General features: G+C 36.7%; 3 protein-coding genes, 1 long non-coding RNA gene and 4 pseudogenes across 10 annotated transcripts; 5 read left to right on the top strand and 3 right to left on the bottom strand.

Annotated features, from left to right (window-relative positions):
- Positions 1 to 322: 322 nt before the first annotated feature.
- On the bottom strand, positions 323 to 1,889 carry LOC109132550 (putative F-box protein At5g41510 pseudogene; annotated as a pseudogene). Its single transcript, XR_015597593.1, has 2 exons — positions 537 to 1,889; positions 323 to 451 (listed from the first exon to the last, which is right to left on the bottom strand). The product of XR_015597593.1 is annotated as a putative F-box protein At5g41510 pseudogene (transcript).
- Positions 1,890 to 2,758: 869 nt separating this feature from the next.
- LOC104782329 (uncharacterized) lies at positions 2,759 to 3,839 on the top strand. The gene has a single exon (XM_010507233.3). The coding sequence runs from the start codon at positions 2,888 to 2,890 to the stop codon at positions 3,509 to 3,511; it is 624 nt and encodes a 207-aa protein (XP_010505535.2). The 5' UTR covers positions 2,759 to 2,887; the 3' UTR covers positions 3,512 to 3,839.
- LOC104784262 (uncharacterized) lies at positions 3,783 to 7,635 on the bottom strand. 4 transcript variants are annotated; one of them, XM_087511725.1, is made up of 8 exons: positions 7,162 to 7,630; positions 6,548 to 6,885; positions 5,852 to 6,004; positions 5,268 to 5,360; positions 4,818 to 4,876; positions 4,415 to 4,508; positions 3,917 to 4,171; positions 3,783 to 3,846 (listed from the first exon to the last, which is right to left on the bottom strand). In XM_087511725.1, exons 1-7 carry the CDS (start codon positions 7,625 to 7,627, stop codon positions 3,947 to 3,949), a joined length of 1,428 nt encoding a protein of 475 aa, XP_087367851.1. In that variant the 5' UTR covers positions 7,628 to 7,630; the 3' UTR covers positions 3,783 to 3,846; positions 3,917 to 3,946. The 4 variants fall into 4 exon arrangements, with proteins under 4 accessions (XP_087367851.1, XP_087367852.1, XP_019099873.2 ...); XM_087511726.1 differs by having other exon boundaries at positions 7,174 to 7,541; XM_019244328.2 differs by having other exon boundaries at positions 3,783 to 4,171; positions 7,162 to 7,635.
- Positions 7,636 to 9,477: 1,842 nt separating this feature from the next.
- On the top strand, positions 9,478 to 16,961 carry LOC104782328 (uncharacterized). The gene is made up of 14 exons (XM_087510969.1): positions 9,478 to 10,071; positions 10,151 to 10,240; positions 10,360 to 10,422; positions 10,691 to 10,777; positions 10,866 to 11,018; positions 11,110 to 11,246; positions 11,442 to 11,676; positions 11,850 to 11,960; positions 12,362 to 13,420; positions 13,503 to 13,760; positions 14,234 to 14,419; positions 14,529 to 15,683; positions 15,900 to 16,250; positions 16,330 to 16,961. Exons 1-14 carry the CDS (start codon positions 9,655 to 9,657, stop codon positions 16,561 to 16,563), a joined length of 4,536 nt encoding a protein of 1,511 aa, XP_087367095.1. The 5' UTR covers positions 9,478 to 9,654; the 3' UTR covers positions 16,564 to 16,961.
- A 428-nt stretch (positions 16,962 to 17,389) lies between these two features.
- Positions 17,390 to 19,901, top strand: LOC104782325 (uncharacterized). Of its 3 annotated transcripts, none has more exons than XR_015597236.1 (4): positions 17,390 to 17,607; positions 17,994 to 18,214; positions 18,912 to 19,483; positions 19,581 to 19,901. It is a non-coding gene; the product is annotated as an uncharacterized LOC104782325 (long non-coding RNA). The 3 variants fall into 3 exon arrangements; XR_015597237.1 differs by having other exon boundaries at positions 17,398 to 17,607; positions 17,994 to 18,210; XR_015597238.1 differs by having other exon boundaries at positions 17,402 to 17,607; positions 17,994 to 18,172.
- Positions 19,902 to 21,082: 1,181 nt separating this feature from the next.
- Positions 21,083 to 21,217, top strand: LOC147946282 (small nucleolar RNA U3; annotated as a pseudogene).
- A 268-nt stretch (positions 21,218 to 21,485) lies between these two features.
- Positions 21,486 to 23,179, bottom strand: LOC147946280 (uncharacterized; annotated as a pseudogene).
- Positions 22,021 to 22,145, top strand: LOC147946281 (U5 spliceosomal RNA; annotated as a pseudogene).
- Positions 23,180 to 27,192: the final 4,013 nt, after the last annotated feature.

The raw sequence follows: 27,192 nt of genomic DNA, 5'->3' as shown, positions 1-27,192 counted from the left end.
GGCACCAATAAGAAAACCATTTGGAAAATACAGCCTCCTGAATATATATAGTTGCTGACTTGCAGTCACATGTATATTCAAATGATTACATTTAATTTGCAGTTAAAACAGACCATCCACTTGTGTATGAAGCCTCAGATAGCGTGTCAGTATTTCAATTGGTCTCCATTGTGAAAAAACGATGAATAGATGAAACTTTTTATGCCTAAGTCATGCCTACACAATCACATACATGAAAATTACTGGTAACAAAACACAACTTCTGTTTTGTCACACACAAGTTCAATCCTTCACAACCCAAAAAAAAAAACACATTATTGTATACCAAAACACAACAGAAAGTAAAAAGAAACTCAACACCACCAACAACATCATATGGTTCTTTATCACGTAAGATAGTCATCACAATGCAAAGAAGTCCCATATGGCTCGACCCTTTTAGTGTCTGCTCCTACAGATCACAAAGTGTAATCACCATACGTCTCACTTCCAATAAAGAATATATATATAAGATACAAGAACACAACAAAAATTACCTGTAACTTAGCAACCAATCTCGTTTTTGCTTCTAATCATCCCGTTTTCTCCTTCTGCGTCTCTTCCTATCTATATGGCTTCTTCATTATTAGTTTTTCAACTGCAGCAAGTCTCAACATGTTTTGATCAAATAGACGCTTTTCTAAACTACTTTGTTTTATCCTTTTGCCTCGTGCAAGTTTCTTGACCTGGACCAAACTTGGAACATAAGAGCACACACTAATTTGCCAACGGTTTTTGATTGGAGGTACTCCGACATCCAAATTTTTTTAAGTATCCAGCCTCTCCAATGATCATAATAAATGTTTCGGGACATTCGTCACATTCCGGGCCATAGCCATAGTCTCTAGTACCAACAAACATGAGGACCTTCTTCACCTCGTCAACTAAGAAACAGTCTGGAAAATCTATACTAAGCTCCGTATCAATTCTCAAGAACTTGCTCCACGACACCGTTTCGGCATCAATCTTAGTTGTAATCCATATCTCATAATCATAATAATCGTGGTCCTGAAATAAAGCTGCAATCTTCTCTTCTTTAACACAAGATAAATGTACATATGCATATTGACGATCCCTAACGCATGATGGCAGAGGCAAAAGTGGCCCAAATCTCTCTTTTGTAAAATCAAAACAGATTATGCGATCCTTGCAACCTTCTGAGCTCCTTTCTGTAGCACACCAGTAACTGTTTCTCTTAAGAGAAACGCTACTGCTTGAACAATATATTCCCCAGTGTGGAGCGACGTCAAGAGTTGTCCATAAACCAGAATCAAAATCGTATATTTCATACCAAAAAAATTGCTCTCTTCGGGCGCCGGTCTGTAAAAATAATCTATAAACCTCAACAACTTAAGGCTACGACAAGATTCCTTATCCTCGTATCCGAGAGTATAATTGAAATATCCTTGTGGAAGGTGAGTATATCTGAGTTTGATCCACCTTGTTTGGCCCCAATACGGATTCCAAACCACAATCCTTGTAACGTCTTTCAAGAAGAAGCATAACAATAAACCCTCATAGTGGTCAATTCGGGATATACTGACTTGATTGTTAAGGAAACTAAGTTTACCTTTGAGCTCTATGCATGGATCAACGTCAACCACGCCGCTCATTAAATAAATGTTGTGAGGCTGCACCACGATCATCATTGACTCCCCTTTTCTTGTTGATTTACCAATGTGCATTTCTTAAAGCTCTCACTTTGGGATAGATTGTTCCAACTTTTGCATGTTAATCTCACAGCTTTCAGAGATTTCATGGAAAGCCTATTAATAATATCCTCCATCAAATCCCTTGGAAGATCGGAGATCATTGTCGTCGTCGTCGTCGTCATCGTTTCACATGGGGTGTTATCTTTGTTACCTCTGATTTCTTGCGGCTAAGGTCAAGGAAAAAAAAAGGTATACACGACACATAGATTGCAGATACATATAATAACCCTAAATAAAGTTGGGCCTAGCGTGGGCTCAGAATCTAGTCAGTCTTTAGATGTTAATACTTAATATTACTTAACAAAAATTAATATCCAAGCTCATTAGATAGAGATTGTGAGGCATCATCATGCATAGACTCAAAGCCACAAATGTGCTTCCTAAAGCTCTCACTTTTGGATAAATAGTCCCAACTTTTGCAAGTTAAACGCACACTGCTTTCATGGATTTCAAGGGAAGCCTAAAAATAATCTCCTCTATCAAATCTCTTGGAAGATTGGAGACCATCGTCGTCGTCATCGTTCAAAATCACACAACAATTCTTTTACTTTATATTTATCTTTGTTTACTCTGATTTCTTGCGGCTAAGGTAAAGGAAAAGATAAATACAATTTACTAATTTAGTGTTATCCGTCAATTAATCCCCATCATGATTAGGCGCTGATCAGCACAGAACTTTAGCAATCATGAAGCAGATAAGTCGACGCTTTTTTGATTTTACTACTAATGATATATACATTGCTTCTTCTACACGTTTTGACATATGTGTAAGATATGCACTTATCTCCGAAGTTGCATCTTCTCCCAAGAAACTACTCAAGAATTGCTGACGATTACATACACTGTCGCCTCATGATTGGCCGGAAGCTAAATAAAAATCAAATGCGTCGGACCCATCTAGTCTCTTCGTTGAAGAAGTCGTGGCAACGTCGTGTTGACAAGTCGGGAACAAGTAAAAGATCTCATCTTAATTTCTTGCTTCCAAATCTTTATTTCTTTTTAAATATAAACCTCTTTTTGCTTTCTTCTTCATCAGATCTTGAAACATACTTTTAAACAAGACAAAACACTAAGAATACGCTAGCTGCTCAAAAGATTTGGCCAACTTCTTTATTTCTGTAGTGATTGTGAATAATATGCCTATGGGGAAGAAACATCTTAGCATCAGCTCTCTGAATTACCAATCCCAAGACAACGACTGCAAGAACAGTCTCTTCTTCGGATTGTTCGATGACCATGAATCCACAAGGCTAAGAAGTGGGAGTATGAAGAGACAATACAGCGACATGGGAGATAGCTACCAGAGAGTTTATGAAAAACAAACTGATGATGTTGATTATGATGGTGATGGTGATGGTGATGGTGATGATGATGAGAGATCAAAGATGGACATGAAAGTCTTGATGGTATTAGAGTATATGAGAGAGCTTTACGTGGGACAACTTCAGCTGCTGAAAAACATGTTTCCAGGTGGAGCTAAAGACGAGTTTGTTGGTTTTTTTAACAAAATTGGTGACGCTGTGTCCCAAATCAAACAAGATTCTCGTCCTCCTCCTACAAAGTCAATGACTATGCAGAGGAGTCTCAGTGCTCGTTCGCCACGTTTCACCTCTAAAGGGGTTAATTTGGGTCCATCAGATCTAAGAGATGAAAGGTTTAAAGTTACAACGGTTAATGCTGGTGGTGCGGGTGGAGCTGGAGGTGCTGCCGGAGATGGTAAAGGTGGCTCGGCAGCTGGTCAGGGTCAGACCAAGAAGTAGTCAGGATTTGTGACATGTGGTGTGACCATGGATGATCAAATCTTATGACACTCATCAGGGTTTTGCATGAAATGTGAAAAGTGTGAATTAAGACTTCTGAGTCAACTTGGGAATTCCTAGTTTTAAAGGTGGGTTTCAATTTCTTTATTCAATGATACTTCTTTTCCTAGTTGGTGTTGTTATATGTTTTTGTATTTATAGAGATGAAGTATCAAACTCATCCAAAGGTAAAAGAAATCAACTAGCTTTTTGTTTATATATTCTTTAGGAGTTTGATTCATCTTCTGTTATGTTATTTCAATTAATAAGAAAAGCTTTGTGTGCATGATCCTTAACTGTAACACAAACAATGACTAACTCAGCTGCGTTGCATAACATTACCTATATTGTATTTACAACACTTACATGTAAGAAGTTGACAAGAATTTGTGCGTTTCAGTGCATATTCCCTCTCTGTGCAGCCACAATAAAGACCATTAGAATCGGAGACGCAAGCAGAATCACATATAGGAGAGTCTCATCTATCCCCATTGCCTCTCTTTCATTATCGTCCTGCGATTTGTAATTCACAGTATCTTTGACGAAGGCTTCAAAGTAGTTCTGATAACCAGTGTTTCCCTCCATGTAGCTCGACCCCTTAACCTTCAGCATCTCCATTGCCTACAAGTGTGTTATGAAAAACCCTCACATTTTTAAGAGAAACGGTTCGCCAAAACCAGATGATAGAAAACACTACAAGAAGCCAACACTATTTTTATCGTTAAGCACACAATAAGCAAAACAAATAGAGTTGAATGGCTCTTGTCCGATCTCAGTCAGAGAGAAAACACAAGTTGTATTACACAACTCATCTTGCTCATTGTGCTTAGTAGGTATAATACTTTTGGGAGTGTTTTGAGTTACCTGGAAACTGAACATGAACTGCCTCGCTTTCTTGCTCACTCTCGGATTTGGGTGGGATAGAAGCTTCTCATACATGCCCCTTGCCTTATCTTCCCTGTCAGTCACTCCAAAATAACAGTTTAAGGCACATGAGCCCATAAAAACTAACCAGTAGTCAACAAGCCTACTTTTGAGGATATCTTAGAACAGTCGCAAATGACCATCAACTTGGTGGGTATAACAGGGAAGCTTCAAGTATTTTGTGGTTTCCTTGGGGAGTTTTAGAGCTTGAGAGAGTTTTGGGACAATGATTTACAAATACAAATTTATATGAGGCTATTAAAAAGTCAAAATATTCATGAAGAAATACTTGTCACCCTAGCTGTAGTTACATCAAGAGAAATACAAAGAGAGAAAAACTTACTTTCGAAGTGAATCCTGACAGATAGACCACTGCAACGCCGCTTGTCCATGAAGCTCACTCTGCACAACTAAACTTGTACCTAGTTAAGGTCACATCTACTGCAGCGAACATAAGAACTTACAAGTAACATCATGTTTTGAATAACTACTTCTTTCGGTATCTAGGACTAGGTGTGGATCAATGGAATAAGATGTGATAGAATATCACATAACAAGGTCGTGGAACTAATAATGCAAAATAATTACGTTCTTAAAAACCTTATCGATTGTATGGTTGGTTGTTATATAAGATAGTTGGATTTTTTGCTCCACATACATGCTGCGGATAGATAGTAAAGAAGTCTCATGCAATCAGAACAAGTAAGGCATATGCAGAAGAATAGTTGTATGAGCAGATTAATGCAGAAACATAGACATGAAGTAAAAAAAAAACTAGATTTGGAGAAATTACCTTAAAAACTATTTTCTCCATGACTTTTTCATAGCATGGCAAAGCTTCCTTGAGTTTCCCCGAATCCATAAGCGAGTTCCCCTTTTCTATTGCCTGTTATAATTAAAGAAAGTGTCAAAATTACGGGAAAAAGTATATCTTGATGCAAAAATAGATGCTGTAGATAAAAGTATATATAAGGGAAAAATTAAGTGGCAAAACGATTCTAATTTCTAGCTATCTTGATGCACAAATAGATGCTGTAGATAAAAGTATATATTTCTTTATAGTTTTTCTCCACTCAAATCAATTTTTTTAAAACTTTCTAGAAAATGTGGCAACGTGTAAATCTAACTATTAAAATAAGAGAATCTGCTTGAGAAAACAGGAGTCATAGTTTCAGTTGAACCCATATACTTGCTCTATATGATCCTATATATAAGATTCTAAAGACAGCAACTTAAAATTTATAAGATATAGCTTGTAGCATTCTCATTGAGAGAAAATTTACTCTGTAAATGAGATTTATTTTTGCGATATTACATCCAAATTAACTTCAGCATCAGGTCTGTCCTCAAAGAATAACAAAAATGTCTTTGGAGTACCTTCTCACACTCAAGTTTGAGTTTAGGATCAATATTCAGTCCGATTGATTTCTTGTAGGCAGTGAGCATTTTTTTTGTCTGTGCTTCTCTCGCAATTCTCTCTTCAGCGGTTTCAACTGAATCCCCCGGTTGGAGAGTCCTTCCACCACCAAACTTAAACAAAACAAAAGTATATATCTCTATCCTCAGGAAAGTATACATTCCAACAGACTTAGGATGCAAAATCTTATAGCTAAAATTAGCCCCAAGCTCATGAGTCATGAACATGAATGGATTAGTTTTAGTCTTTTAGTCTTTTAGAGGATCAACTTGTTCAGAAACCTGGTGCAAATGCTACTTGGAATTTGGAAAACATAATGTTGTAGGACATATACATGCATTCCCTTGTCATTTAGCTTAAAACGAGGACTAAAAATCTGGCAGAGTTGATAAAATTTTGCATACCATCAACAAGAAACGAATAACTCAAACAATTCAAAGAACTATCTGTATCTTTTCCCATTTCAGAATACGAAGCAACCATAGCCAACAATCCAAAATGTACTTATTGCTGAAGGAAAATCCATGGAACCTTTCTGTTACTCCTACCTTTAATAATCCTAACAACATTGGACAAGATACTTTTTCCCCTTTGAGTTCTTGGGTACAACTAATTCAGTTGGATAAGACATCTATTTAGATGGGCCAATCACATACCGTCTTGGAGATGTTGCTAGGTCTTGGGAAAACTCCCCATGTAGAAACTTTGGGCTTATACACATCAGAGTTTCCATCTCCTTCTTGCTTGACATCCTTTTTTTTCTCCGCAAATCTCGTTTTATCACCAACAATAAACTCCACCTCAGGTAAGTCTCCTCCTTCAGGAAGATAGTCTACAACAGGAACAAGTCCCGCTGGAAGCCCTCTTGTGCTTCTCTTATCAGCAAAGCCAAGCCCCATGAAATCAATGCTGGAGACTTTCACCTCTTTCTTCTTAACATCATTATCTTCAACAACCTTATTTGATGATCTAACAAGACTTTTCTCTGTACTACCTGAAACCCAAAAGAATCAAGCTCCCCGGATCATTTTTTGATTACATATTAACATATGTAAATCAAATAGATATTAACTTTGAAGATATTGACACCATGAATAAGCACTTCAATGTCTAACATAAAGAACAACTCTCCATTAATGCAGCTACAATTCAAAGACTTATAAATCAATAAAAACTCAACCTTTACAAGAAAATCAACCCATATGAATATTGGGAAAATGCATTGAACTACAAACTCAAGACTTTTGAACAAAAAAGATATGGTTTTTACTTTTTACTGAACTGGGTTTTGGTTTCTCGACAACATCAGTTCCAAGCTCTTTCCTTTTCTTATAATCATTGGCTTTTTGCATAGCAGCCTTAACCGAGAGTGGCAATTCCTCATCACCGGCATTTTTATCTCGCTCTTCTACCTCTGATTTCGATTTCTTATAAGCTTCTGCTTTCTTCAAGGCGAGCTTCACAGGATCGACGTCGAGCTCAGCCTCCGACGAGCGTTCCGGCGAGGACGAGTTGCTCCGAGTTCGGAAAACAGAGAGTTTCAAGGATTTTGGTTTTGGAGATGGAGACAATAAGAGAGAGGGAGTATCGGCTAGTGGAGAAGAGAGCCAAGAGTGGTTGAAAGAAGCCATGGATTGGTGAAGAGAAGAGATGGTTAGCCATTTCTGGGAGTGGCCGAGAGGGTTAATCACACACCCGTCGTGGATGCAACCATCACCACCCATCCATTTCATCATTTGGTCACTGAATCGCGGTTCATTGTCCCGGTTAAGTTGGTTTATACTGGTATAAGAATTGTTTTACTATTCAATTTTTTAGCTCGACCAATTGTTAATTCAAATCGGTTTTGTTTGGTTCAATTTAGTTTTTCTTTGCACACAAATCCTTATACATTGATTGATTAATTTACTATTTGAGTTGATAACATTGGTTTGCATTTATCACTAGTTAGAATGTACCGACTATTTTCAAATTTTTATTTGCAAAAATCTCTTGATTATATATATTGTAATAATTTTTTGTCCAAAAAAAAAAGTAATAATTTAAGTTGATTTGATCTAATTGCACAAAACTGGATTTGGTTTGGTTTGTTCGGTACAAATTATTATTTTTTACTCATAAAAAATTCAGTTTTAGACTTTTAGTAGCTCAATTTTGTTCATATTCGGTTAAGTTTGGCTTGTTCAATGTTTATGCCAACAATTATAAGATGTTAAAGATAAGTGTGAATTTGTATAGATATTTACATAAAATAGATATGGATTAACCAATTTTTGATTCAAACGGTTTAATGAGTTGATAACATTGACTTGTAATTTTTAGAGTTATAATATATGGACAATTTTGATTTTTTTTGTTTGCAATCTTGATGAAATTGGGAGTTTGTATAGATATTTACATAATTAGATATGAGTTGACAAATTTTGATTTAAATCGACTTAGTTTGGTCTAATAGTCAGTTTTTTATGCACACAATCATTAATTCATTTCCTTACACCTTAATAAATTTTGAATGTACCAACAATTTTGAATTTTTGTTGATAACATTGATTTGTAATTTTCAAAGTTATAATATATCAACAATTTTGATTTTTTTGTTTACAAAATACTCTTAGTTTTTAATCTTGCTGAAATTGGGAATTTGTATAGATATTTGCATAAATTAGATATGAATAGACCAATTTTGATTCAAATCGACTTAGTTTGGTCCAATATTCAGTTTTTATGCACACAATCATTAATTCATTTCCTCATACATTAATAAATTTGCTATTAAGTTGATATCTTTTGATTTACAATTTTTAAAGTTAGAATGTACCAACACTTTTGAATTTTTGTTTGCAAAATAGTCTTAGTTTTCAATCTTGATGAAATTGGGAGTTTGTATAGATATTTGCATAAATTATATATGAATAGACCAATTTTGATTCAAATCGACTTAGTTTGGTCCAATATTCAGTTTTTATGCACACAATCATTAATTCATTTCCTTATACCTTAATAAATTTACTATTAAGTTGATATCATTTGATTTACAATTTTCAAAGTTAGAATGTACCAATAGTTTTGAATTTTTGTTTGCAAAATGCTATTAGTTTTTAATCTTGATGAAAGTGGGAGTTTGTATATATATTTGCATAAAATAGGTATGGGTTGACCAATTTTGGATTCAAATCGGTTTGGTTTAATTCAGTTTTTTTTATATAAACACAATCTTTAATTCCTTTCCTTATACATTGATTAAGTTACTATTGGGTTGATAGCATTGATTTGCAATTTTCAAATTTAGAATATATGGACAAATTTGAAGTTTTGTTTGCAAAATACTCTTAGTTTTTAATATTGATGAAAATACATTAGATGAATAATAATGAATTATCAGTTTATTTGATCTAATTGCACAAAATTTGGATTTGGTTTGGTTTGGTTTGGTTTATTTGGTATTATTATAAGGTTGTAAAGATGAGATTGGGAGTCTGTATATTTATTAATTATTTTTTCTTACTAATATTATTGCTACATTCAGTCCAGCCCAATATCGGCCCAAGTCCAGCTGAAACCAAACTAGCATCAGTCGGGTCGGTTCGAGTCGGGTTATAAACACCGCCTTTATCTGCGACGACGATGATATTCACCTCCGCGAGGCTTAAGCCCTAAAAATCCCCAACTTACTCTTTTCTCCACTCTCTGAGCCTTCTTCCTTCTTTGTATGTCGCGTTGATTCTCACACTTCTCTCGAGCAACGAGCTTTCGCGTGAGAGTAATGACGAAGGTCTATGGAACCGGAACGTACGACTTCAAGCGCCACAGAGTGGCTGAGTATCCACTGGAGTTACCTAACCATCCCGCTGAGAAGCCACTAGAGGCAAAGCCTGGATCTAATTTGCCGAGCTCCATCACTTTATCTGAGATTCAGCAAGATAGGTTGACGAAGATTGCTGTGGAGAGCTGGATTAAGACTGGCGGCAAGCTGCCTGAGAAACCGTTCGATCCGGAGGTTGTGAAGGAGATTTATGCGACGGAGCTTAAGGTAATTAGTGGTCGTAAACCTGTTCCACTTCAGCGAGTTATGATTCTGGAAGTGAGTCAGTACTTGGAGAACTATCTATGGCCTAATTTTGATCCCGAGACGGCTACGTTTGAGCATGTTATGTCTATGATTCTTATGATTAACGAGAAGGTAACTAATCTTGCTCTCTTTCGTATTTAACTGTGTTGCTTATGGTTATTGTTTGACATGGCTTCTTCACGCTTTGTAGTTCCGGGAGAATGTAGCAGCTTGGATTTGCTTTCATGATCGAGACGATCTGTTTAAGAAGTTTCTTCAGAAGGTTCTTCGTCTTAAAGAGGTTTGTGGTCTACCTTTTTGTTTTGGTTGATATGATTCTAGTGTTGTTTTCGTTTGAGATAATCGCCAGATGTTAGGCCAATCGTATATTCATATTGTCTCCTTTGATTACCATTGCAGGGAAGAGATTTGACTATTGCTGAGAAGACAAATTATTTGGTCTTCATGATTAATGCTTTCCAGGTTCGTTCTGTTTCTTGCATAGATTTTGTTATATTGGTAGCAAGTACTTTTAGAATGCTGCTGCACATGGCTCACAAATAGATAATACATGATCTAGTAACTAGTAAGCGGTCATCCCGGACCATATAACTGTGTGCTACTCAGTGAAAATGTCTGTCAAGATATTTATTCCACGCTGACAACCTTTTAATTCATGGTTTTGCACAATCTATATCCTTGTGCTGTTTTTGTTTTCTTCAATATTCTTAACTGTGTGATGATGTTACAGAGTTTGGAAGACGCGGTGGTTAATGAGATTGTTCTAAGTGTAGCAGGATTACAATCTTGGCACAGTTTGTCTTATGGACGTTTCCAGGTAGGGGATACCTTCACATAGATTTTGTTAAGGATGGTGAAATATTTTGTAGTTGCTCTGATATCATCATTGATTCTCACAACTGTAGATGGAGCTCTGCCTTCAGCCTGATTTAATAAAAAAGTGGAAGAGATCATCAAAGAAATGGGCAGCTGAAGCAAAGTCAAAGGGAGAGAAATTTGATCTATCCTCATCACCTGAAGCAAATTTTGTTCGAGGCCTAATAGAAGAATTCGTTGAGGTATGTAGGCCTGTTTTTATTGGCTATAGTGTTCTATGTTCTTCAAATAATCTTTCGCATAATTATACAAAATTCATATCGTTCTTTCTAGGTGCTTGATCACGGGGTTTTTGCGGATGAAGTTGATGATACCGCTGGATCTCAATTGGTAGATGATTCTTCTGTCTTGTATTGTGAGAGATTCATGGAATTTCTCATTGACATGCTGAACCAACTACCAACAAGAAGGTATAAATATTCCATTCGATGCAAGTTATTTGTATAATAAAAGGTCAAAATATGTATTCAGCATTTTAAGTTTTTTTTTTTGGTCCTGATAATATCTAGTTCTTAGTCTTGATACGCTGTGTCATTTGCTGTCCATTCCATTACTATTCATTGACTGGACCGTAATTTTTTCTATCTTCCTCTTGATTTTTACAGATACCTAAGACCTCTTGTGGCAGATATAGCTGTTGTTGCAAAATGCCGACTGAGTGCACTATACAAACATGAGAAGGGGAAGCTTTTCGCCCAATTAGTTGACTTGCTACAATTCTATGAAAAGTTTGAGATAAAGGACCATGATGGGACACAATTAACTGATGATGAAGCACTTCAATTTCATTACGATCGTTTTATGGCATTTCAGCTACTTGCCTTCAAGAAAATACCTAAGGTATTGTCCTGGTAATTATGGTTAATTATAAATAGTTGGTTCTGTGTTCTAGAAAATTTGTTTTGTTTCTGTTGGATTTGAAGTCATTGTTCTACTTTCTTCCTTATTCTCTAATATTTTTGGGAGGGACTCTTCCCCAATTCTTACATTTGTTGTTATCTTGTTTGTTTCAGTTGCGGGATCTGTCTTTGGCTAACATTGGTTCTGTTCACAAGAGTTCTGATCTTCGGAGGAGATTGTCAGTGCTTTCTCTTGAAGATTTAAGGGATGTTGTCTGCTCAAAGGTATATATCTGGAAAACTTATTCTTGGAGGTTCACAAGTGAATCTTTTTTATCTTAGCGCCTCCGTGGGGATTGAGGATATCATTATGGAATCTTGCTAAGGGTCTTATAGTTGTGAGCTTCAGTGAATACCGTTGGCAATACAATATAAAGTCTGAGTGACATGCTAAAGGATCTATGGGTTGAATCAAAATGTAGACGTTGAATATCTGCTTGTGTAAATTCCCATTGTAGTATAATATTACGCAGAGTAGTGTGAGAAATTAGTGAAGAGATGAATTTGTGCCGGTAGAGATTGGAAGGGAAATATGCAACTGTATTTAAAAAATATATTTCTGTTTGCCTTACAGTTTCACTTACGGCCACCTACGTCGGTTCTCACTTTTATTTACTTTTGTGCAGCTCAAACTGGTTTCCGGACATGATCCTTGGGCGAATAGTAAGGATTTTTTGACTGAGGTCGTTGTCTCCTCTTTTGAGAAGCAACAGTCTCAGAAAGAAGCCATAAACGCTCTGCCTTTGTACCCAAATGAGCAAATCATGTGGGACGAAAGTGTTATTCCAAGCATTAACTATTCTGGGGAAGGTTGCCTAGCTCTTCCAAAGCTTAATCTTCAGTTTCTAACACTCCATGATTACCTCCTTAGAAACTTTAATCTCTTCCGTCTGGAATCCACCTATGAGATTCGTGAAGATATACAGGAAGCTGTGCCCCATCTTCTAGCACACGTAAACAACGAGGGGGACACTGCATTTCGTGGTTGGTCACGAATGGCGGTTCCGATTAATGATTTCAAAATCGCTCTGGTGAAGCAGCCTAATATTGGAGAAGAGAAACCTTCATCTGTGACTGCAGAAGTTACTTTCAGTATTAAGAGTTACAGATCACAGATAAGATCTGAATGGAATTCTCTTAAAGAGCATGATGTATTGTTTTTGCTTTGTATACGCCCTTCATTTGAGCCATTAGGTGCAGAGGAAGCTGAGAAAGCTACAGTTCCACAGAAATTAGGGCTTCAGTATGTTCGTGGTTGTGAAATCATCGATATCCGCGATGAGGAGGGTAATCTGATGAATGATTTTACTGGAAGAGTTAAACGGGACGAATGGAAGCCCCCTAAAGGTGAAATGAGGACTGTGACTGTTGCTTTAGATGCTGCACAGTATCACATAGATGTTACAGACATTGCTGAAAAAGGTGCTGAGGATGTGTATAGCACGTTTAATGTGCTAATGAGGAGAAAACCAAAGGAGAACAACTTCAAGGCTATTCTGGAATCTATCAGAGATCTCATGAATGAATATTGTATTGTGCCGGAGTGGTTGCATAATGTTTTTCTTGGGTATGGGAACCCTTCTGCTGCACAGTGGCCTAATATGCCAAACCTGTTGGAAACAGTCGACTTCAAAGATACTTTCCTTGATGCAAATCATCTCAGTGAAAGTTTTCCAGATTATGAGGTTAGTGATTATATTGTTGGTATATTATGTGTTCTCTAGAACTGTTCTTTTTTTCCTGTCTCTCATAATTTGTGCATGTTAGGTGTCTTTCACCAATGCTGATGGTGCTGAATCTCTGGATCCAAGGCCTCTGTTTCGAATCACCCTTCCTAAGACACTAAAAGGGAATTCTGCTATTTCTGGAAATAAGATATCTGAAGTCAATCCAGCAGACAATGTGAATATGGTGGATGCTTCCCCAAAGGAGAAACTTATTGTTGAGGCATATACCCCACCTGACCCAGGGCCTTATCCTCAGGACCAGCCGAAGCAGAACTCTGTTAAATTTACACCTACACAGGTACTAATTCTTTCTACATCCTAAGAGCGTATGCTGATTTGGTTTTTTATGTAACTAAACTTGTCAACTTTTAGTTATTTTTGCTATTTTCTTTAAATGGTGAGAAATTTATCATCTTAGAATCCTTATACTCTTACAGCACAATCAAGTCATATGAGAATACTATTCATCATCTTAATGTCGCCTTATTGTGTTTGATATAAGACACTTAATAACCTATATAAAATTGGGCCTGTTCTTTCCATTGAATCGTGAAGTATTTAGTTTATTTTGTGTCTCTTTGATCGATTTGAGTTGAATAATATTGTTCCCATGCCATTCTATTTTTATTTAGAGAATTCACCTTATCAAAAACATTTTTCCCCTTTATGGTAGGAGCTTCCCTTTCTTCTGAATGAGAAAATCTATCAAATATTTATGGTTTGGATGCAACTTGTAATTAAACCGTGTCTATGCCTACTATTTTCGTGCAGGTTGGGGCAATTATCTCTGGTATTCAGCCGGGGTTAACTATGGTGGTCGGTCCACCGGGTACCGGAAAGACTGATACAGCAGTGCAAATCTTGAATGTTCTTTATCACAACTGTCCTTCTCAAAGGACCTTAATAATTACCCATTCAAATCAGGCTTTGAATGATCTTTTTGAGAAGATAATGGAGGTACCACTTTCATCTTCTTTGCATTTGTTATTATATGGAGTAATATTTAATGGTTTACATGTCTGACGGAGTTCTGACAGACTAATGCTACTTGGATTTCTTTTTTCAGAGAGATGTACCAGCGCGGTATCTACTTCGTTTAGGTCAAGGTGAACAAGAGCTTGCCACTGATCTTGACTTTAGCAGACAAGGGCGTGTCAATGCCATGCTTGTTCGGCGTCTGGAACGGCTCAATGAGGTTGAGAGACTAGCAAGATCTCTTCAGCTTCCAGAAGATGTAGGATATACTTGTGAAACAGCGGGGTATTTCTGGTTGCTTCATGTATACTCGCGCTGGGAGATATTTCTCGCTGCTTGTGCAGGAAATGAAAACAATCAATCTTTTGTTCGAGATCGCTTCCCGTTCAAAGATTTCTTCTCAGACACCCCAAAACCTGTCTTTAGTGGGGTGTCATTTGAGAAAGACATGAGGTCAGCTAAAGGTTGTTTCTCTCATCTCAAGACTGTGTTCCAAGAGCTGGAAGAGTGTAGGGCCTTTGAACTACTCAAGTCAACTGCTGATAGAGCAAATTACCTGATGACCAAACAAGCGAAAATTGTAGCAATGACGTGTACTCATGCAGCATTAAAAAGGAGAGACTTCCTTCAGTTGGGGTTCAAATATGATAACTTATTGATGGAAGAAAGTGCTCAGATTTTGGAAATCGAGACTTTCATACCAATGTTGCTTCAGAGGCAAGAAGATGGTCATGCACGACTCAAGCGCTGTATATTGATTGGTGATCACCACCAGCTACCTCCCGTAGTGAAGAATATGGCTTTCCAGAAATATAGTCACATGGATCAGAGTTTGTTCACGAGGTTTGTTCGTCTTGGTATTCCTTATATTGAGCTCAATGCTCAAGGAAGAGCAAGGCCAAGCTTAGCCAAACTCTACAACTGGAGATACAGAGATTTGGGAGACCTTTCTATTGTTAAGGAAGCACCCATCTTCCATAGGGCAAATGCTGGACTCTCATATGAATATCAATTGGTAGATGTGCCTGATTATGAGGGGAAGGGAGAATCAACACCATCTCCATGGTTCTATCAAAATCAGGGAGAAGCTGAGTATATCGTCAGTGTCTATATATACATGAGATTGTTAGGATATCCTGCGAATAAGATATCAATATTGACTACATATAATGGTCAGAAGCTCTTAATCCGTGATGTTATCAACCGTCGATGTGCTCCCTATCCTTTCATTGGCCCGCCAAGCAAGGTAAAATATCCTATTCAAGTATTTATAAGATGTTAATATGATAGAGATCGTATGATGACTTGTAGAATACTGATTAGTATGATATTAAATTTTGTGTATTATAGAATGAAGACATTTAGGTTGGGATTTGGTTTTCTGGTATATATGCCCACCTCCCTAAGAAAGGTATCTGAGATTTACTTCTGTGTTTTGACTTTCTGTGTTTTGTTTCCTCAGGTGACTACAGTGGATAAGTTCCAAGGACAGCAGAATGATTTTATTTTGCTGTCTCTTGTTCGGACACGCTTTGTGGGTCATCTACGTGATGTAAGAAGGTTGGTAGTTGCAATGTCACGTGCTCGGCTCGGTTTGTATGTGTTCTGCCGCCGTTCTCTCTTTGAACAGTGTTATGAGCTGCAACCAACGTTTCAGCTTCTTCTTCAAAGACCCGATCGGCTAGGACTCAATCTTAATGAGAACACAGCTTATACAGATCGCACGGTGGAGGAAGTTAAAAAACCTTATTTTGTTCATGATGTTGAAGAGATGGCACACATAGTTCACGATAGGATGAACCAGTTCTACCAGGTAACGACACAAACTACTTGCTTGGATAACAACTACTTATATTTTGTGTGGAAACTGATTAGTTTCATGCATTGGATAGGCACAAGGAGTATATGAGCAATACCAGAACAACATGCCACAGATGGAAGATGGTAATGAGGACATGGAGAGTGATTCAGTAGTAGAAGCTGTAGATGGTGATGAATCTGAGAAAAATACGCAGCAGCTAAACCAAGCCCCAGACAAAGACGGTGAATCATCAAAGGAGGTGGTTGGAATGGAGGTGGACAATAATGGATTTAGCAGTGAGAATGGAAAGGCTGATGAGAATTAGGACAAATCAAACTGGGAATATATCATATATATCCCAAAAAGAATTCTTAAATCCAATTGAAGCTCATGGGTCTACTTTACCTTAAGTGTGCTTGAAGCAAATTCAATTTGTTTGAAAAAGTGACAAGCTAGAGGGTCGAACCATTTGACCTCAGAGTTTACTTACTCCACTAAATACCAAATCTGCTACAATCACTCGGGATTAGCATTTTTGCCTTGTTTGTTGTTTGTTCCTCTATATGGCATATTTGTCAGTCTCACTGAGACCTCACTTGATGATTTTTTTGCTAGTCTCCACATATGTGATCACCATGTTGTTCAAAGATCAGATTTGTTTCCTGTGAAATGAGAATTATCTTGGTATTAGAAGGATTTAACGAATTTTCGAGGTTGTATATATATCTCTTGTGTAGAACGAGAACAGGGGTTGAATCATTGAGTTTTATTATATGTTATAAGACACAATGTGTTCTTGTGAGGTGATTAGCATATTTATAATTGTTGTTGCTGCTGCATTGGTGTAGCTAAAGGAGCCTTATTAACCAAAGGGAAATTGGTTCCTGACGAATTCATCATTAGTTTGTTATCAAAACGACTCGAAGCTGGCAAAGAGAAGGGTGAAGAATCTGGATACATTCTTGATGGTTTTCCACGAACCGTTTACACAAGCGGTAAGACTCCGAATAAAACAAGGCAAATGCTAATCCCGAGTGATCTCAATTAAAAAGTGAGCAAATTGAATTATGAGAGGGGTATGTTAAAAGCGTCGGCCCATGGAAATAATGGGCCAGGCCTATTAGTTACTGATATTAGTATTATTAATTAATGAAAAGGTAAAAGAAAAGAAGAAGAAAAAAAAATGGATATTGGCTGGCTTTTGTTGGTTTGCGCAGCCGCCTCCTCATCAACTCTCTCTTCTCATCTTCCTTGCTAGAGTTTTATACAAATCTAAGAGATCCTCAAAGATAGGAAAACTGTTTCGAGAAAATTTTCTAGCAACAAAGATCTTGAGCCCTGTTAATACTCTCAAGCATTCAGTTTCGAGGTAGAGTTTTTTTTTTTTTTTTCTTAACGTTTACATGAACTATTCTTCCTTCCACTTCCAGATTCATTTGTGTGTTGTTACTGTTTTTGATTCTTAACTTTTATCAGAAAATTATAGTCAGATTTGGTGGCCCTCTGGTTTGGTTTGGTTTGGTTTGTTGAGGGATTTGAAAAGACTTTTTTTTTTTTTTTTTTGGTTTGATATTGTTGTTACATTATTGAGAGAGTGAATATCTCTCTGTCTTAAGTGCAAAAGAAGAATCTTTGACTAAGAGTGACACTGTTGAATCTCTTGTACCTCTGTCCGGTTATATATAACTGTAGAGTAGTTTATTATGTGGTCTTCACGATTAGATGTATGGATTAACAATGTTGTTACATCTTCAGGGCAACAGAGGACAGCATATTGAACTTGGGTCATTAGACTCACGGATTCTCTTACATTCACAGGAGGACATGTTGTTGTGTAAACATACAATGATGGGTAGCAGTGACAGCGGCTTATGGCGAGTTGGGAAATCCTATCTCCAAGGGAGACTTTGTGTGGTGGAGGAGATTGCGATCGTGTAAATTTCAGTCTGCTGCTTTTGGTTTCTTGAAAAAAGCAAGTGAGGAATTGTGTCTGGCCATTGACTCGATTCAGAAGTCTCTGCTATGGTTGACTCAATTGGGTGTGATTAGATTAATTAAATTAATTAAAAAAAAGTAACTGCAGCTGGGGCCCATTTTGTTGAAATCCCTATCTCTGTTTTCAATCTCTCAATCTCTCTCTCTCTCTCTCTCGCTCGCCTGAGTTTTTGGATTAGACTAGTTTTGTTTTGTTGGCATCGTAGATGAAAAGAGAACATAACTTTTTAGTCAATCTCTCAATCTCTCTCTCGCTGGAGTTTTCGCTGTTTCGATTTTGATTTGGCATCGTAGATTAGAAAAGAACATAACTTTTTGCTCTGCTTTTGTTTCTCTCTTTTAGGTACTAATTTTGTGGAATTTGATTCTTGTTTCGTTAGACTAGTTTTGATTTTTGTTGGCATCGTTTGATTAGATGAGAACATAACTTTTTAGTCTAATGTCAATCTCTCAATCTCTCTCTCTCTCTCTCGCGCCTGAGTTCTTGATATTGATTCTGGTTTTGACTAGTTTTGATTTTGATTTGGCATCGTAGATTTGAAGAGAACATAACTTTTAACTTTTTGGTCTGAGTTTTGGAATTGTTTCTGATTTCGTTAGACTAGTTTTGATTTTGTTGCCATAGAAGAGAACATAACTTTTAACTTTTTGGTCTGCTTTTGTTCTCTCTCTCTCTAGGTACTACTGAGATGGATCCTCGTCGTGAAATTTCACAACTGTTTGAGACTTTTGTGAAGTCTTTGGCCACTAAAGAATTTGAGAGCTGTGATCAGGTAATATCTCAACTTCAGCTTTATGTTGCTGAAGGGAGGAGTAATCAGGTCCGTGCCTGTTGCTGATGGTTCCCATGTTCCTCCGCCTGATGTGGACATTGTTGAAAATCACGTTGCTGAAAATTTGGACATTGGTGGTGGGTGTAAAGCAAACGTGATTTGGCCTTGAGTTTGGAGGCTTTGGATGATGGTCCTCTCTGCTTTGACAAACTCGCTATTCCGAGTAATATTGATGATTTGGTGGTTAATCCGAGTGAAATTGGGGGTTTCTTTAAGAGTATTTTTGGTGAGCAACAGAATTTCCATGATGATGACGAGGAGATGAGTGTTGCCGAGGTAGAAGTTGATGGAGGAGAAGATGAGAATGAAGATGAAAATGAAAATGAAGATGAGAATGAAGATGAAGATGAGAATGAAGATGCAGATGAAGATGAGGACTTGCCACCTCGTAGGAGGTTGATCAGGCCTACCCAAAGGGTAAATATTTATTACTTTTTTTTTATAAGTATTGGTAATAAAAAATGCAGAAACGGTTTACTTTAATGGTTTGATTTTTTCTTTGTTGTGCTTGCAGTTTCTTGAAGGTATTCAAACTTCACTCTCTTCATCAGAAGATGAAGATTGAACTGGAGATGAAGACTACGAAGACCATTTTTTTTCTTTTTCATTGTTCTTCTGTAAGATTTTTTTTTTTACTTTTAAAGTTTGTAAAAGTTTAGGAGTTTCTCTCTCTCGTTCTAACCACACACGTGTGAATTCTTATCACACGTGGAAGACTCCCCGTATTCAGACTCTCCCCACTTTCTCTCTCGTTCTAACTACTCAGTTTTGCTTGCTTCTCTGTTCTGCTCCATGTTCTGTTTTCTTATTGATTCCCAGTTTGGTTTTCTTCTGATATGATTTGTTTCCGGGAGTTTCGGTTAATATTGATGATGTTATACAACATGTACGATGAGAACGATGAGAACGATGAGGTCATGGGAAACGAAAACATAAGAGAAGATGTTTCTTTTTGTGTTTTTGTTCCTAGAGTTCTGAATGAGGATCACACCGAGGTGAAGCTAAAGCGGGTTGTAGAAGTAAGTTAAGAAAAGGCTGATCACAGTCATGAGAATGGAGGTGAGAATACATTTTGGTCATGTTAGAGCTGATGCAATGCGTAAGGAAAACAATACACATCAAGATTAAAAACTGGTTTATATGCAACAGAGAAAAATGATGGAAACACAACGCATGCAATAGATATAAGGCATCGATGCTTAAATGTTGCGTACATTGACTCACCTGACCTGATTCTATTGAGTGTAATCAGTTGGATCAGAAGTTCACATGGCTTACAGTTGATTAGAAATATCTTTTTTTGAGGCTATCTTTTTGGCAAATCATATCTTGAATCCAAACTCTTGGTATTCTGACTCTTCTCTGGTGTTGCATGAGTGGAGATGAGACCATCGAGCCAGTTTCCACAAGAAACTACACCCTAATGTATGGGTTCTGTTTTCACTTTTCAGACTGCAGAAACAGAAAAGGCAAGTCTATTTGTTTTTCCTTCTGAATATAAAAAATGTAAATCACGAGTAACACCAGTCACACTTACTCACGTATGTGCAGAGCCTTGATGAAAAACATAGATGAACGAGCTTCAAGGAGAGAAGTTTGATAGAGAGTTACTTACAAGTTACAACTGGAAGCAACCTCTTCCAATCCTCGTGTGCATTTGTTCAAGGCCTCACTCGTTCATGCTTTCTTTATTTGATTTACTGATAATATGGATAGAAATCATGTCTTTATGAACAGATCACACGCACATGGGTACTTTGGTTGACAAGAATGGGCAATTGGAATGTGCAGGAGAACTTTGGTAATTTTAAGAACATAAGAATGTATTAGAAAGGCTGCTTCGTGTTAATGGAACTCAATTCACATTACAAGACATTGGCATAAGGAGGAACTTCGGAATCCCGTATTAGAAAGGCTGCTTCGTGTTATTCACATTACAAGAGTAGAGACATCCCACATCGCTCATCTAGGACAAACAGTAGTTGTATATATAACGTTGAGAGAGCAACGTTAGTCGCAACCTTACTTGAACAGGATCTGTTCTATAGGCTCGTACCTCTGTTTCCTTGATTTCTAAGGAGACAGGCCCTTAACCCTGGTTGATTTTTTTTGTATGAACATAAAGTTGCTCGACGAAATGACCAATAGAGGTAGAGAATTTTTCTTTTCTCGAAATTTCTTTTGTAGTTCATTCAGTTTGACTTTTAGTCACTGACACTTGAAATTGTAAACATTTTTAAGAATAAATAGTTTTGAATATAGATATCAAAGTTGTAAAGATCATGCTAGCAACTTGAATATAAATTTTTACTAACAATGATAACAACCAAACCATACTCGTGAATATATTCCATGAACGTAAACGCTAATACGCTATGATAACCCAAATTTAAAGATTTTTTAGCGGTTAAGCTATACTTCACTTGTATGTTGGAGCAGCTCCATTAATGCGAGAACATTCACTTTTGAGAAGAGGGAAGAACGGATTTAGCGGAAATATTTTTGGCCAACATTTCGCATCCATAGCCGAAAACTTCTTGCAGCACATTAGTCCAACATTATCAAACTTTCCTGTGAAAACTGATTTGTGGATTTCTTTTATGCAACCTTCAGTGTTGCCGAGCGATGACAAACATTGTCTCTCAATTTAGCTTAAACCACAATTTACTAAAACAGATAAGGAGCCGAGAGCCTAGGATTACGATACGAGCATCTCGATTTTAGCTTATCGATCGAACAAGGGAATGGGATTCATTCCTCTCTCATTATAGCTCCGACATGGCTGATAACATAAGCATTATAATTGGGTTTAATCTCCACGGGCTTTAAAGCCCAGATCACCCCATCAAGTTGCTAACTAATTTGCTATTATCCCAGATCGGTCTCAAGACTTAAGAAGAGTAAGTGAACTGTAGTATAAATAAAGACCCAAGAACGGGCTTTAAAGACTTACGGAGCCGTGCAGTGAAGACAAAGCGAACTATTCTTTCGCCTTTTACTAAAGAATACCGCCGTGTCTTCTCTGCATTTAAGCGGCATACGCCTATTTTTGGAAAGGGTTTGTTTTCTAATAAACCCTCCATCAGTTCTTTAGTTTTAAAATTTACACAGTAGTGGTCGGAAAAAAGCAGAGGTGTTTGTTATTGTTTCAGACTCTAATCGGAGAGAGTCTTCTGCTACGTATAAGAGACATAAAAGAAGCCTTATAGGAAGTAGATCATGGATTCAACTAAGACATTTCGTTTTCTTGGGTAAGAAGAAAACCACACACGAATAGTAGAGAATCCGTAGAATCAAAGGCCTACTGATTTTTCCAATGTGGCAAAAGCAAAATGTTGATGGCTTATAAACATTACTGCGATTTCAACACATTCCTTTAATTTAGAGTGTTAAATAATAAATGAAAGCCTGTTAAGTCAGAACACTTGATAATTGTCGAATTGAAAACCTAGAACAAAGCAACCTACCACATTTTTTGGAATTGGGAAAATTCTTGAATAGTTAAAACTATAAGCTTATAAAAGGCCTAAACTTATATTGTGAATAATGGTCCTGATAGCTACCTCACTTGTGCGTAGGAGCAGCTCCATTGATGCGAGAACATTCATTCTTGAGAAGAGGAGGGAAGAACGGATTTAGCGGAAAAATTTGTGGCCAGCATTTGGCATCCACATCCGAAAACGCCTTGCAACACAATATTGGTCCAACATTACCAAACTTTCTTGTGAAAACTGATTTGTAGATTTCAGTTACGCAACCTTCAACGTTCACAAGTGATGACAAGCATTTTGTAATGAGCACTTCGGATTGCCCTGGCCTCAGTAGAGTAATGGCACACAGAGCCACAACTAGAATCACGGAGAAAGAAGCTTGATTCGTACCTAATTCCTGCGGATTTTGCTGTGTCATTCCATTCTATGGATGTGTTTTGATATCCTCTTCCTTGAAGAACAATATTTGTCTTGTTTTCATTAAAACGTAACTTTTTCCCTGCTTGCTTACATCGAACGTTAACTCAAACGTTACTAAATATATATACCATATTACACAAGAATATATGTCACTAAATATTTATCATATTACACAAGAATATATATATATATATATATGGAAGAATTATTGATCAATAGAGAGGAGAGGGGAAAAGAAAAGAGTTTGGAGTTGAAGATAGGACCCATAAGAACCCGAATTTACGATGATGAGAGTCTTGGAAGGGCTTAAATCAGGGACAGCATCAATGGCACTTTGAACGTTGCTTAAGTTACGGCACCCATGCAAATCAACAATCAACACAAGAGAAGTCTTGTATTGGTGTGTAAGCCTTGAAGTCCATTTCTCACAACGTTTTATTGGCTCATGGTGGTGATGATGATGATGATGGTGGTGTCTGTATCCAAAGAATGTTGAATGTATTGTTAATGCTCCGAGTTGGGAATTGGTTATGATAGTTGTAGCAATAGAAGATAGAGAGGAAGGCAATGGGATTGCGTAGAGAGCAAGAATGAAAAAGGCTATTAGGGTGGTTAAATTCGGTTTAATGGGCATGGTTAAGAGAACTGGGTTTATTGTGTCTCTACTCAACTAATTAAAAGTAAAAAGGGGGCAAAATGTTGTTTGGTACTTTTTTCTTTGTAAATCAGATACGTTTGGTCATTCAACATTTCTTTTTTTAATATCAAACATCCAATGGCATTTCTGAATTACAATTTTATATCTTTTCATCTTTTTTTTGTTAAAGGATTTATTTTATTATTTTCATACTACTAATTAACTAAATATTTTAAGGAAAACCAAACCTTTAAAGTTTGATGTAGATGAAATATGAAAATTAAATGTTGCATAAATCTTCATCTATTGTGAAATATTGTCGTTAAACTATTAGAAGAAAATGTTTACAATGATAAAATAAAGATGGTGATAAAATAAGTTTTTTCAGAGGCAGTTTCAATCAGTTAGAGACTCAATCAATAATGGAATAAGATGATCAACAAATTTTTACAATTATCAGAGTGTTGTTTTTTCTTCTTGGTTTTATGGGTTCATCAAGAGGATCGAAATATTTAGAAAAAAAAAAAAAAAAGAGAATCGAAATCTCGTTTTCTTTTTTTCTAGATACAAGTACAGTTGCAAAGTTTGTTTTGCAAGACTTTTAAAGCTCATAGTATATGAAACTTTTCATCTAGACATATATATATATATATATATATATATATATTTTTTTAATAGAACGAAAAATAGTAGGTAACACGGCTATCTAAAATGGTAAAACTTAAAATTATAACTAAATCTAGCCAAAAACATACTATATAAGTCATGTAATGGTCTACAAGTTTTGTAAGTTTTATCTAGAAATGGGTATACATTGTTGGAAATTAAATGATTCTAAAAGAGTAGTTGTTGGGATTATAAGAAATAATTTTTAACTCATCTGACAGCCAAGCGAGAGTTGGGGGTACACGCCAAGATGGTAGCTAATGATGCTTAATAAGACCATTACGAAAGCAACTTACTATATTTTTATAGTTTTGCTTTGATTCATAAAATTGTTAGCGTTTTCGTTGTTGGTGGAATTTGTTTTTATAATAATTTTGGTGGAATTTTGAACAAAAATGATATCACAAGAGCAAAATTTGATATAATCCAAACATAAACAGTTTTAATAAAAAATATTTGGGAACAAAAGAGCTAAAACGTAACAAGAAAGAGCTTGCAACTACACAAAATATTTACACAAGTCTATTGTAAGACCTCCTTTAAATCCTAAGCCCTTCACTCTTTAACCAAAATACATACATGACTTGCTTTACCTCAGCACAAAGGATGAACATACAACTCATTGGGTTGTCGCACTGTATAAATTAGCTACAGAAACACCCAAATCAATGCCTCCGTAGTCTTGTCCTTGCATAGTCTTCCTAAACAAAACATGCACTTGTGATTGTTATTGATAGCATTTGAAAGTGTTATAAGGATCAAAGTAAGGCTACTTACATCAGGCATTGAGAAATTCCTCACCCACAAACCATTCTCGGAACTTATGGAGGGAAATTTTTTTACATATATTCATATAATTCCGTTTAAAATGCACAATAAGAGGGTACTTATCATATATGGTTATGTCTTACTTGAAGTATTCAAACTTCACTCTCTTCATCAGAAGATGAAGATTGAACTGGAGATGAAGACTACGAACACCATTTTTTTTCCTTTTTCATTGTTCTTCTGTAAGATTTTTTTTGGGTGATTTACTCAGATGTTATTCAAATTAGGTAATATTACCAGAATCTACAAACAAAGATTTTATTACTAGAATATTTTGAGTATTTTCAAAATATCCAGCGTGCCCTTGTTTTATGTTACCGGAAAAAACGTAATTACAAAAATGATATTGTCACGTCAGACGCTACGTCAGAAAACGCGGACGTGTACCATAACTCAGCCATAACGCCTTACAAAGGTATGTTGCGGCTGAGTTATAGGTATATTGCGGCTGAGTTATGGGAAAAACATTTGAGTAAGAGCGGACGGCTGAGTTAGAGCATAACTCAGCCAAGCGTTACGGCTGACTTATCAAAATCTGGCTGAGTTATGCTCTAACTCAGCCGTCCTTACGGCTGGGTTTTCACCCAATGGTTGAGTTGTCAAAATTTTGGCTGAGTTATCACTACGACACAGCTGAGTTACCATTTTTCGACTGGCTGAGTTATGAAAAACGGCTGACTTATGAGATGTTGTTAAGGCTGAGTTATGCAAAAAAACTATAACTCAGCCGTGATAGGCTGACTTATCGTACAACTCAGCCATTTGACGGCTGACTTAATAGCAAAAGATTAATTACTAGAATGTTATTCAGTTACAGCTGACTTATTAAACGATACGGCTGAGTTACATATTTTTAGTTGATGAAGCGGCTGAATTTGGCAGCAATTTTTTTGCTTTTTAATTACTGTAATGTTTTTCATGTTGTGACTGAGTTATAATTTGTTTGATGGCTGAGTTTTATTTAGGCTGAGTTATTATTTGTTTGATGGCTGACTTGCCACGTCGGACGCAACATCCATGTCATCATTTTTTTTCTCCGGAAATACGAAACGTCGTTCGACTCTTGTTCTTCAACTGGTTAATAAGTGAACTATTTACCTTCTTATTCTACTTGTTTTTCTACTTCTTCTTCACCTTGTTCTTTTACTTTTTCTTCACCTTCTTCTTCACCTTCTTCTTCTACTTCTTCTTCACCTTGTTCTTCTTTTTCTTTCATGGATCCAGTTCCGGTTCTATTTGTTTCCGGTAATTGGGTAAAGACACAGAGATATGTATTTAACACCGACAATAGAGGGTGTATAGTTGTGCAGATAGATGGAGGCACAACACACGACAAGCTTGTGAAGCTTGTTCTTGAAGACTACCGATTGGACGCGTTTAGCCATGAGCTAAAGCTGAGCTACATGTTCTCGAACAAGTCACTGAAACATATGGCGCATGATACTCCACCAGTTTTTTCTCCAATGATCGACAATTGCAATGTTTTTTGGAGCTATGGAAAACTGATCAGCTACGTCTCTGTGTAGAGTTTTCGGCGAAAGAGTCTACATAAACTAGTGGAGCTAGAGGAAGTATGATTCGGCCAATTAGTGACTCGAAAGTAGAATCTACATACGAAGTGTACATACGGTGGGGGATTTGAAGACACTTGTTTTGATTATGGTAAGATCGTTGACAAAGAAAACTAAGAAGAAGAAGAAGTTGTCGAAGTACCATATGACGAAGAAGAAGACGATGAATTTTTGACCCGATTTAATGTTTTCGACGACTCCGATATATCAGTCATTAAGGATTTATAAATCACTATAACTCAGCCGTCACATGAATCGACGAGACCTTTCGTTTTCCCGTAAATATTATAACTCAGTCGTAAAGTCATATATATCAGCCATTTACTTTCATATTGTTTCTTGTGATAACTCAGCCATAAAACACTATAACTCAGTTGTAACATGAATCGACGAGACCTTTCGTTTTTCTGTAAATATTATAACTCAGCCGTCAAGTCATATATATCATTCATTTACTTTCAAATTGTTTCTTGTGATAACTCAGCCACAACTCACTATAACTCAGCCGTCACA

This window comes from Camelina sativa, chromosome 4, assembly GCF_030686135.1.
Source record: "Camelina sativa cultivar CO46 ecotype springtype chromosome 4, ASM3068613v1".
NCBI classification, from domain to species: Eukaryota; Viridiplantae; Streptophyta; class Magnoliopsida; order Brassicales; family Brassicaceae; genus Camelina; species Camelina sativa.
Note: the sequence above shows the minus strand (reverse complement) of the source record. Positions and strands in the feature narration are given on the sequence as shown.